This window comes from Mizuhopecten yessoensis, unplaced genomic scaffold (genome assembly GCF_002113885.1).
Source record: "Mizuhopecten yessoensis strain PY_sf001 unplaced genomic scaffold, ASM211388v2 scaffold2681, whole genome shotgun sequence".
In the NCBI taxonomy this organism is placed as follows: Eukaryota; Metazoa; Mollusca; class Bivalvia; order Pectinida; family Pectinidae; genus Mizuhopecten; species Mizuhopecten yessoensis.
Window position 1 is genome coordinate 1,011,125 of NW_018404667.1, and position 13,055 is coordinate 1,024,179.

General features: G+C 36.8%; 1 protein-coding gene across 1 annotated transcript; it reads left to right on the top strand.

Annotated features, from left to right (window-relative positions):
* Positions 1 to 7,180: 7,180 nt before the first annotated feature.
* LOC110446394 (cell wall protein DAN4-like) lies at positions 7,181 to 12,484 on the top strand. The gene is made up of 5 exons (XM_021491526.1): positions 7,181 to 7,322; positions 8,795 to 8,899; positions 10,146 to 10,720; positions 11,493 to 11,691; positions 12,441 to 12,484. Coding segments are annotated over exons 1-5 (1,023 nt in total). The 3' UTR covers positions 12,443 to 12,484.
* Positions 12,485 to 13,055: the final 571 nt, after the last annotated feature.

Below are 13,055 nucleotides of genomic sequence, written 5' to 3' on the forward strand. Positions count from 1 at the left end.
CACTATTCGCCGCCAATCGACTCAGTCCAGTTCTGCAACCGTAGCTATATACACGAAACACCGTGTACAGAAAGATACGTATAAAATGTAAATAAGATTGTTTATAACTCCAAAATTAACGTCAATTGGTAAAACACGTTTGAAATGAATCTCTATACTCTACGGTTGCACCGAAAAGGGGTTTTTGTGTGTGAAATTATTCCATCGGGCCAATAGCAGAACAATTCGTCGATGCGCGTATACAACTGCAACAAATAAGAGAAAAAATATCAAATGACTAATCCGACTATTACATTTAAGAAAAAATAAGACGTTATAAAAAATATATATATATGAAGTGATGTTTACTGTATAATTTCCAGTTATACTCATATATCGAAATAGACTCATTGGACTATATTAACCTCGCAAAGAAGCTACCATATTAATCACTGTTACCCGCTCCGACCTTTTTTCCCTTTGTAAAGCATTTTAACCATTCGTCGGAGGTTAATATACGAAATGAACTTCATTTAGATGGCGTATACGGTATTATGTTTATGGATCGCTGACGCCCTTCATAGATTATGTTCATTGCCAACTGCGTTCCTAATTGCAGGTGTGGACAAGGAGGCAGAAATTCATTTTTTTTTCATATTTAAATTCAACGAAAAAGAGTTCATAGCATACCGCACCAAAACGACGTAGTCAAAAGTATACATTGAAATTCAACAGAACTACGCCCGTTCAGATTGGACAAACACATGTTTGTTCTTCTTTCTCTGCATATTAAAGACATAGAATGTACCATGCAGAACATGTGGGATAACACGTTTTCTTACTGCTATGTTTACATTATGTTCCCGGCGGTCACGGCAATCATGTTTTAGGCCACCGTGGATAAAACCATCCTCAATATCCAGGGGTTACGTTCACTTTCGCTCTCTGCACAAGTGAGCGTAACCCTTGGATATCGAGGATGGGACAAAACGGGATGGACGCGAGACAACGCTTGGGGACGGGATGGGCAAACGTGACAGACCGTGATTGCCGTGAATGCTGGGCCAGATTTTTAAACTTTCAAAGATGATAAACCTATAGTAGGCCGTTTTAAAACGGGGTGAACGCAACAAAACGTGACAGTACGTAATAGACCGTAACAAAACTTGGAGGCAGGTGCAGATGACATGCTCGTGCAGGTGACATGCTCGACCACGTTGGTTTTCTCCGCGTACTCCGGTTTCCTCCCACACTAAGACCCCTCCCCCGCGCGCTAACATCCGGGCCAACAAGAGTGATTAATATTAGTTGTAATACATTGTTTCATAATTGTTGTAAATAAATAAAGTTTATATATATAATGTAACTTCGAGGCGGTCCGTAGTGGGACGGGAAGCATGTGTATTCCTCGGCATCTCACGGTCCTTTCAAGTTTTGTCATGTTCTGTCGTGTTTAGTGCGCGTTTGTCACGGTTGCTTCACGGTTGCTGCGCGTTTTGCCCCGCTTTGTCACGCTGTGTCACGGTTCTCAAGGGAAGCTGGGTGTATGGTAGCCGTTTCGTCGCGTTCAATCACGGCGCGTCCCGGTGTGTAACGGTTTACCGGCTAGTCGCGCTACGGCGTGTTGCGTTCTACTACGTCTGACACGGCCTGCGCGGTCTGGAAAGGAGTATATTTAAGCCGGGCCCGGCAGGAGAGCTTCATTCGAGTCTCAGGATACAATGCTTGCTATTGCTTGGGATGCCTTCTTTTTACACCGTGGGCATAAACGTGCTCCAAAGTAGCCCGAGTTTCTGGTACACCAGACATCCATCTGTCAAAATGTCTAAGTCTGGTGTCAGGGCCAGAGGAAACTCGGGCTAACGGCGCACTACGTTTCGGGCATACGGGGCTGCCATGTCCGCCGGGAATATAATGTAACCAAGCATTAAAACTAGAAAGTTGTTTAAAACTTTCGTGTTGTTTTTTCCGTTGTGACTTTTTTTTCTCCACGAATAGACAGAAATTTTGCTATTTTTTTTAGCATGTATGATAAAGTTATCTTGGGCAAGAAAGGGATTCAAGAATTTGACATTACAATGGTTCAACAATGATTTGACGTCACCAAAAAAAGCAAATTCCGATGCCGCATTTCGGAAGATGTCGACGGAAGGAATAAAAAAAAAAAAGTATATAAACTGTACATTCCATGTAGATGGGATTACTTTTTTCTTAAAAATAATTTCAATTGGGTATATTTGTTCTCTCTGATCGATTTGATATTTTCAAAAAAATATTCATCCCCTAACCTGAGGGGGTTACACAGAAATGCCCAATCCTCGAGTGATTATTTGGTTTTCTAACTCTGACAGAACCTCTGATGGAACAACCATAAACATCACCCCCTCGGGTTAGAGATTTCTCCGTCTCTCCCTCAAGGTAGAGGAAGATTATTTTTCACCTATTCTTTTACTTTCAGTTACAATTCCACCGACTGTAGTCTGACATGCATATACACTTAAGTACAGATGGTCATTGAATATCGCCGTTCACTTGTTATGGCATGACAAAAATCGTGCTATTCTGCATGAGGCTATTTCCAACTAGGGTCGACAATATTGTATTTCCTGGCTAAAAAAACGGCATTGAAAAGACTTAAAATGTAAACTCCTGGTCAGCGAAAAAACGAGAGGATTTCCCAATTAGGATGCATATGTAATCAATGAACTTACGTTACGTTAATAATGGCACACCACAGAAAATATTTGTAACTCATTGGATTAGCTGGAAAGCCATATACAACTACATGTAACACCTGTGTTTCATGCAACCGCAATATCTATTTTAGGTGGGAGCAAAAATATCATTCCACACTTTTGAAAGTAAAAAATAACATGCTTATTCTTAAGAGTTTTAATCTCACAATTTATTATCAAATTCATATTACGACGACTTTTTACAATAAAGTTTAAAAGACATTTCGATGAAATTCTCTCTGCCAGTATCTATGTCATTTATGAAAGTTAAGAGACTTACGTGTGGAGCTTTTATTATCTTAAAGCCTCTTAAGAAGTTGCATATAAAAACTTTCTTAGAATAACTTATTTACCATTGTCCGTCACATTACGTAGCAGGATTAGTATAATTGCCTACCTGGTGGACACTGACCACAGGTTATTCGTACCTAAAATGCGTGACACCTATCATTCAAATCTCATATATATACAAGTATTGTAAGTATAAACTATAATTTTCATGTCTTGTAAATCAGGTTTATAACTGTGCACGGAACAGATAATTCAGAATATTCCGTCGTCATGTCAAAAGTTATCGCATTAAGTTTCATAGTTAACATAAAAAAATCTTACGTCATTATTTCAACTACACGAAACATTAGGAAAATTCGCATAATATATGAAAGGAATATCAAAACGTCAACAAATTCATAACGTGATATATTGAGCTCGTGTACATCAACACCTTGCGGAGGTAAGGGTGATTAGATGTTAACCAAATTGAGTGAACAACACAATACTGTGTTCTGGCGGAAAAACAGGAATGACAAACTTACCTGTTTAAGAACCATAAAGCAAAACAGCTACTGGTTCTTATCTCCACTGTACTTGACTTCTTCTTGTAAACATCAAAAGAAATCGATCCGATATTGAATGTATCCCCCATCCATTACTTTGATAGAATAATGTGAAATAGGAACACTTTACAAACTTTTGGTAACCTGTGCGAACGGATTAGTAACTCGTGCGCACGGTTTGTTAATTCGTGCGCACGGTTTGGTAATCCGTGTGCACGGTTTGTTAATCCATGTGCACGGTTTGTCAATCCGTGTGCACGGTTTGGTAATCCGTGCGCAAGGTTTAATAATCCGTGTGCACGGTTTGGTAATCCGTGTGCACGGTTTGTTAATCCATGTGCACGGTTTGTTAATCCGTGCGCACGGTTTGGTAATCCGTGCGCACGGTTTCGTAATCCGTGCGCACGGTTTGTCAATCCGTGTGCACGGTTTGGTAATCCGTGTGCACGGTTTGTTAATCCGTGTGCACGGTTTATTAATCTGTGCCCACGGTTTGGTAGTCCGTGCGCACGGTTTAGTAATCCGTGCGCACGGTTTGTCAATCCGTGTGCACGGTTTGTTAATCCGTGTGCACGGTTTAATAATCCGTGTGCACGGTTTGGTAATCCGTGTGCACGGTTTGGTAATCTGTGCGCACGGTTTAGTAAATGTTTTACCATGTCCCTTCGGGGGCTCCGTACAATCGAGAACAGAACATAAACAAAAAATTTAAATCAATAATTCCCGAAAAAAAATTCATATATACGAGAACAGAGAACATGTATACTTTCAAGTCAAGGGTTTTCATATTTTACCTTGTCCGACATGTTTAGGTAAGTCATGTATCGACACTGCAAACGACACTCTTTACCTTTCCGTTAAAGTAACGGCAGTATATTTCAGTGAGGTAGCACTATAAAGTCGGCATCAGTTTGATAGCAAGGAGACAAACACTAACATATCGCAGCCTCCCAAAACACACACGCATACACTACACGTATGCATCTTGCACACATGGGAGGCCGTCCTTAAATGATCATAGCTGTTGATAGGACGTTAAACAATACCAAATCAAACCAAACCAAACTGAAGGTGTGGTTAATATCCGGTCTTTCTAACATTACCACGTATTCACCTCAACAAGGGTCCATAAATGATAAATACTGGTAAAATGTTATAAAGACATATATCGTGTGTTTAGTTCTAGGTTATTTATGGATCTTACCAAGGTATATATATAACGTATAGACACTGATAAAGAAGGTGCAGTATTCTTAAGATAGCCTCCACTTATCGGAAAGGTCATGAACTCGATCCAGTCATCAGAAACAAAAAGCATTGTTAGGTTGACGAATCATTTTCCAAAATATTCAACCGGATTTGTAAAACCAAAATGCTCTATTTAGCCAGCATGACTTGACTCAATATTTTGATTCAATAGGGATGGAAAAAAATGATATGTAAATTGAAACTTTGTCCTTAAATATTGACAAAATGAAAAGCGTCCCGCAACTTATCTTGTTTAAAATCAAACCACGACACTTAAAACTGCTGGTTTGTAAAAAGTCTGGTTTGATTGAAAGTTGTTTTCTATTTCTAAAGTATTTCCCAAAATCAACATCTTAATATTTGTACGTATTTGTTGTTATTCCTGTGTTTAGATCATGCATTTTATTTTATTTACAAATACATGTAACGTAATTAAGACATGGATTTCAATACTTTAAAAAAAGAATGCAATTATATAAGTTCAATGCTGGTTAAGATAACAAGGCTTTGACAAACCGGACACTGATACGTTTATATATAGTAAGCATGGTCAGCTTAATGTTTCAATTTTTAACAATCTTTTTTGTTTCTGAATTTTAACAGATTTTGATCGAAGTTGATATCATGTGTTTCAATATAAAAAGCATTTATTGAACGCAATTGATTTTTCTGCAGAATCATTGAAATACGAGGTTCTATGAACTTTTATGAAGTTTAGTTATAATGATGTAAGATGACGATATCTTGAACGAAAGGTCACTGAGGGTCAAGATTTGAAGTGTTTAAAGTGGAGAATACCATATTTCAGACGCAGCTGTGCAAAGTATTGCATAATGAATTCCTGGGCATGGTTTGTTGTAGCGGTTTTCCACTTACATCAATTACATTGTGTGGATAGTAAGTATACTGTATGAACATGCTAGAACTAACGAAACAATCCTTATCAATTATAACTTGTACGCCATGCATACGTCGCTTTTGTTCCCCTGATAACTTATCCATTGTGTAAACATTGGCCATTCACATAGGAAATTTACTATTAGTGGACAGGTACTTTAGAAATTAATTGTGCAAAATGGTATACACAAAATATCACAAAACCATACATTCGCACTTTCATATATATACAATCAGGAAATATTTGGTTACTTATTTCAATAAAGGATCAGCGTACTATTGTCAAAATCTGTAACAAAGTAATAAACATTTGCATGGCATAACTTTTATTGCGGGACTTTTATGAGAAATAATAAAGATGACATGAACAAAATATGTTACTGAAAAATAATAGTGTTTTCGGTGTAGAAATTCATTGGGACTAGACGGGGATTTGTATACTATCGCTCCAACTGATTGAACTACCTTGTAATCGGAAGTGGCCTGTCCCCACTGTTCTACAGTTACATCAAAACGGAAGTTAAGGGGAGGTAACTGTATATAGGAAAACACAGTGCAGTGGGATAAGGGTCCTTAAGACTTTATCCCACCCTTCACAGATGTGTCTGCCGTTTTAGCCGTTAGAGATCAGATTGTCACCCCTAAGGGGAGATAGCACGTGTTTAATTGTGACGTCATTAAAATGTGTAATCAAAAGTGAATGACGATAACGGATGATTAAGGTGGAACCCTACAACATCAGAAGTTTTCGTATGTGTCTCCTAATGAAGGGATGTTAAAGAAAAACAAAAACATATTTCCCAAGATACCAGTATTTGTATGATCCTTCATTTAACCTCAGTTATAGGCCTGTAGTATTGGCTATGGCGAAATTTTGTTCGTTTTGTTACAGATCGTTGCGTGTGACACAATAAAACAACAGGAACATTTTATTCGAAATCTAGATTGACAAAAAATATGGCAAGATTTGCAAAGAGATTGTTGTAAACATAACAAAAGAAAAAAACCCGAGAGGTTTCGAAAGGGTAAGCGTATTCTGCCTCTTTGATGAGACATGGCATGTAAAATCTAGGTCAGATCAAAGAACTACAAGGTCCTTGTTATGTAGACGTGCCAATTGCATGGTGAAAACTACAGTAATAGATTTAAGATATCCATAAAAAACAAACGGCCTTAGTAGACTTTGAAAGCAACCGAATACATATTACTATGTTGCATTTACTAGTCTATGGAATAGTTGTGTATTCCACTTTACACAATGTCACGTCCTCGTTGCGAGAACAGGGGCAATGACAACAAGACGCAACGGAGCATCCTTAAAAACGTTGATATTTACCTCATACAATATAATATAATTTTCTTACTTAGAGATCATGTTGATGCCATAGACGGGTTCTGTTACTCTTCGTTAATACAGGTTTCGTGTTCAGCTCTTCCTCGGCTACAACAGACAGTTGTTCAAAGCTGATCTTCACTTGTCCACCAATGTGCTTTGTGCGCAGCTCCACCGGATGTACGTGTGATTGCAACAAGCCAGCCTATCCGATGTCGAATCCAAACTTTGACCCATCCAATCCCGGCAGTCCCGTGGTACAGCCTAGTAACAACTCCGCCAACCCATTCGGACGTTAGTGACACACAATGACATATTTACGTTTGCTCTGCATCCTTCCATTGCAAAACATTGAGAATGCAAATGTTTTTTTATGAGACTATAACAACATTTGCTATCGTAAAGTCATCAATCTCTTTTGTGACGTCATCAATGTCATTGTTGTCGTCACTTAATTTGTTGTTCAAAGAACTGTTCGAAATAACTAAATAAAGCCAAACTACTTCATCAAAATGTAATTATGAATAATAAATATTTAAGCAAATATTGTTATGGTCCTACAATACACATTTCTATTGCTGACAAAGTTACATAAAGCTCTGCCCTATCAGGCGTTATTAAGTTTGTCATCAATAGCAATGTGCGCTATAGGAGCATAACAACATTTGCATAAACATGCTTAAATAACATATAGAAATCGACGTTAAACTAAAGCTACGTCATTTTCACATTATAAAGAGTTTTGGCGATATATCGAAGTAAATGTTTGATGAGGAAATACAAATGGGACCTCAAAATACGTTTACAGTAAGACAGTTGGCAAAAGAAACGAGGGGCATTAGTTCATAGTTCTACATGTTCTGTGTTGTTGCAAGTGGTATGCATTTGAAAACCCCCAATTGTTTTCTTCTAGAATCATATCATCATATCTTGAATACAAATATGTTAGTTTTGACACTAGAATTGGTAATTATCGATAAATACATTCATTTAAGATTTGTTGTTCACGAACGAACGAACAAAGAAGCAATATTGATGAAGAATTAATTTGTTTCGTTTGTCCTTTTTTTCTAACAATTTAATACAACGCTGTTCCCTATTGAATCTGAATAATCTATGTCACGACTTTTTTCTTAACGGGCATATAACATATAATTAATATGAAATAGTTAATAACGTTCTTTAAAAAAGACCAATGCCCTTCGTTTCATTTTCAAACATACTGTTCGTCAACTGTTCGTCAACATTAAAGTCGCTTTTAGCTTTTCTTTGTCACCAGTTTCTAACATCTTTTCTCGATATATCACCAAATGAACCCTTTTATAATGCCAATTAATATGGGCAGTGTAACGAGGTTTCCCGTGTTCGCTTTACTTCATCTTCTTTATTTGAGTTGCTTCTTTGTTATTTATTTTCTATTTCGGCCGGTAAAATTAATGTCTGCGATAAGCCAAAATCTTGTACATAGATTTATTCCACATATCAGATTAATTCTGATAAACTGTATAAAAATTCAACGTTTCAAGAACACAGACAGGTATACCAATTGCTGAAATAAAAGAATGTATTATCATATCTTCCATACTGGATACTTATTTTGGCAATGTCTTTGAAAAGGTACATCTTTAGAAAAGAAATGAATGCTTGACTCTTTTCTATACATTGACAAAAACATAAGTGAGCGAGGATAAACGGTAAATAGCTTTCACTTAATCGAACCGATTCGTAATCTATTGATAATTGGCGATAATTGTTGTATTAACTAGCAAATATTCCCGGGTATCAACCCTGTAGCGATGACTGGATGAGATGTCAGAATCCCTGTGCTTCGTCAATCGACTCCAGGACTGGCTGTCCCTACTGTCAATGTCGTAAGTAACTAATAATAATACATAAAAACATTTATATAGTGCCCTATACAATTTGTGAAATTACTCTCAAGCGCTTTACACCATATGTATAATAGTATTAGGTATAATTGATAAACAAAAAGGTATAAAATCACCAATATACATCAAGTAAGAAGAAAATCATCTCAATATTCATAAACATGAATAAATAAAGGTTGATGTGTACAGGACGTCTGTGCAAAGAGCCTGAAATGCAGACAGTGAGAGATGGGTCTTTATATCCTTCTTGAATTTGGCCTGGTTCTTTGACTTTCTAATAGCAGATGGTAAGCTGTTCCACAACGTGGCCGAAACCTTCTCAAAGACTAACATTTCATGAAAGCATTGCTACCATACTATAGGTAGATTCCGTTGTCTTTAACATCATTAAGGATTCCTGTTTCAATGCAGGCAAAACATTCCAGAATTCAACAGTTTTTTCATGCATAATGCGATCTACTCTTTATTTCGTTTCTCTTATATAACGACATTATAGTACTGGTCAGTCAAACTACCGCTGACCAAGTTGATCGGTCTTGTTAAAGCGACCGTATTTTGAAAAGAGGTCAAGAGTTCAGCTCATGGGTCCGTATTCATGAAACCGTTTTCATGATCAAACACAGATTCTGTGCTCAAACCAGATTGTTTTGTAACTTGCTTAAATCATGTCAAACGAACGAACATAAAGTCATTTGTTAACATTGGAAATAGTCTTCGGCTTTGTCTCTATAAGGGTTTTCCAAATAATTGACAATATAGGATTGTGTTCATTAATTTACAACAGGAACAAGAAATTTGGCTAGAACACAAAATTCATGGTTGAGCATGAGAACGGTTTTTATGAACATAAACCCTGTTCTGACCTAGAGCCTTTTTTGATTATCAGACCTCTTTTGATGATTAGATTTGTATCTTTTTTATTTAATTCATACTTAATGTATTTGTCAAGAGTACGGGATCCTCAAGTTGTATTTGTGCGTATTTTTGGTTTTTATCCTTCAATCTTTTACTAACGAATTCGATCCGATTGAATATGAACTAAAATATGCAAACAATATTTAAAACGAAACAAAGTAGATACAATTCAAGTAGCTGTCAACCATGTATTTGTCAATTTCTAGTGTAATAGGTTTTAATGAGGAATCGCGTATTTCAAATGATTTCAAATGATCTTATTTTCGCTATTTTTACAATATCGTTCTCAAACTTGCGATGTTTCTTTTTTCAGCTCAATCACCGACACCAAGTTCTCCGACGACTTTATCAACTCCGACAACTCCGACAACTCCAACAACTCCAACAACTCCAACTCCAACTCCAACAACTCTGACAACTCTGACAACTCCAACTTTGTCAAATCCATCAACTCTGTCAACGACAACTTCAACTTTTCGGACAACTCCAGTTTCTCATACAACAATGAAACCAGCTATAATAATGTCAACAAAAACTCCAACAACTCCAAAAGCAACAAGTCCGAATATCCCAAATTCTCCAACAACCAAGGCCCCTACAGCTTCCTCGGCATCGAAAGCAACTTCTAGTACACCGACGTCTCTTGCGCCACCAACAACAGCATATCCAACCAGTACTGCAAATCCTTCAGCAACTCAAACGCCTTCAACAGCTTCAACTACGCTAACAACTACAACAACTCCGGCAGCAACGATTAGTCTATCAGACACTTCAAAAATTCCAGCTGTTGCAACAACAATTACAAACAGTACTTCAATACGTACAACACATAGTATATTAACTAGTGCTACGCCGTCTTCCTCTTTGGGACCGGTCACAACTCCTAAGGTTATAATGTTTTCATATTCTTGAATTGATGTAACAGAAATTATTATTTTATTTTAGATGTTATGGTATTTATTCAATGTATCTGCAAAGTGTCGAATTATAGTTTACTATTCCTACATGTAAGCTTTACCGAATTAGCTAAATAGAAGCTCTCTGTAACCAAATGCCGTAGGAATAAGCTAGCATTTTAATGAACTCGTCCTGGGTTTTCCAAGGGGCATAGCGATTCTTGTGGAAGCATTTTGCCAATACTTCCCGTTTCGGTACGTGTGATCAAATGTACATTTGCAACAAAGGTCATGATTTCAATGACTTCGTAATAAGTCGAAGGTCGAAGCCGGATCATCTGGTTTACTAATCTTACANGGGGGACCTAGGACTCGAACCAGAAACCTCTGGGTTCATGGTCTGACGCTCTACCGAATGAGCTTAAGAGAAATCTTCCCTAGCCAAGTCCGTAGGGAGAGGCCAGTATTCTATCAAGATAACATTACAAGTTATTATATCTTTACTGTAAAGACAACAAACAGTATGCTAGCAAGGATGATCACATCGTGTTGATTAAGTGAATACTACGTTGATTTTGTTTTTGTCTCACGTCAAAATCATCCAGATAGACATTAATTGTCCATTGTCATTTTCGTTTACAGTACATTACATTTAAGGGCGTAAACGATTTCCAAAGACAAATATTTGTCTGGTTTTCCTTCTTTGATCATTTGTATATAAGTCTATAAATCATGATTAAAAGATGGAAAAATAATTCTTTCAGCTTGTACTTCCGGTCGTTCAGACAACACCTCATCCTCCTACGCATGCGCCATCAACAACGTTGACGCCCTCTACGACCATTGTGACGGTTGTGTGTCCGGGAATATTTTCTTGCATGACTGACTGTTTCACGGGGTACAAGTCAGACGCAAACGGTTGTCCTCTGTGTGAATGTGAACCATTACCAACAGGAATACCTTGTGCGTAAAAAAATATTACGTTATTATGTTAAAAATGTATATAAATCATTCGGAATAAGATTCATCAACTTTGTATGAATAATAAAGGCTAGGTTTGTTTTTAACAAAAACAGGAATTAAAAACGTATTTTGGGAACTTTCGAAAATGTCTGTTTCCTTTGTCAAGCAAAGAGTGAAAATGGCCGTCGTCTTGACTCTAAACCGCTGAAAACAACTCACTAAGCCACACTGGGCCGAATCAGTAAATTAAGTTGTCAAAAATCATAGAGACATTTTGCCTCCCATTGTCTTGGCTTGACAAAAGAAACAGACGTTTCCAAAAGCTCGCAAAATAAGTTTTTAATTTCTGTTTGTAGTCATAACAAAATTAGCCTTTATATAAATTCTATTTCACAGTTTGACGTGATGGACTATGTAAATAATGAAGACGTTTTCCTATGAAACGGTTCAATAGATAAACCGGGATTCAAATGTTTCAAAACGTAGTAAAATCACTCCGAAACGGCTTTTGTTTTTAAGCCATTTTTCGTACTCGCGTTATATATTTATCAATAATTCATTCACATAGATTGATTATTATCAATAGCATCCGCCATAACCTGTTTACATCCACAACCCAATAGGATTACAGTATAACGCCCTTTTTAAACACTATTAAATTCATTTTACTGTGACATTGGTGTTGACATTCTGGTATGTCATTATGGGTTGTTTACATCATTTGAGATATATTCTATCTTTCGTTGTAGGATCCTTGGGCAGATGTTTGAACTTCCAAATAAAATACTGGGAAAGATAAATTAATTTATCATTGTTTTACTGTAAAGGAGTATACATTACACCAAGGACACACAGGAATAAAAGTGACGTTTCCGTAAACAGAACTATTGTGATGCCAAATTCAAAACGTTTAAACTTATTTTGCCTTATTTAAAAAAAAAAGTGCTATGTGTTTATTGAAAAAATTCAATAAATAAAAATAACACCATTGAAACTTTAAAGGCGGTCAGAGAATGCATTCTCCGTAACTTGAAAAAAACGGATCTTGAAGAATTCGTGTCCACTTTTATATTTATTTATAAATTTTGATTTACTTGTGGAAACATAGCAAAATTTACAATGTTTATTGATATTTTAATACGAAATCAATAATTCAAGTTTAACAGAGATATGTACACAAGCGCTCACATAACATGCAATACAGACACACAAGAGATATTTTATTTGAGTTATCACCTTTGACCTTTTATTGAAAGTTGACACCTGCTAATTGATAAACCAGGTGTGCCACACGACATAGTTAAGAATTATCACCCAATCGTGAACTGTAATCGGTATCCGGATATGTTGTCCGAACTCCGTCC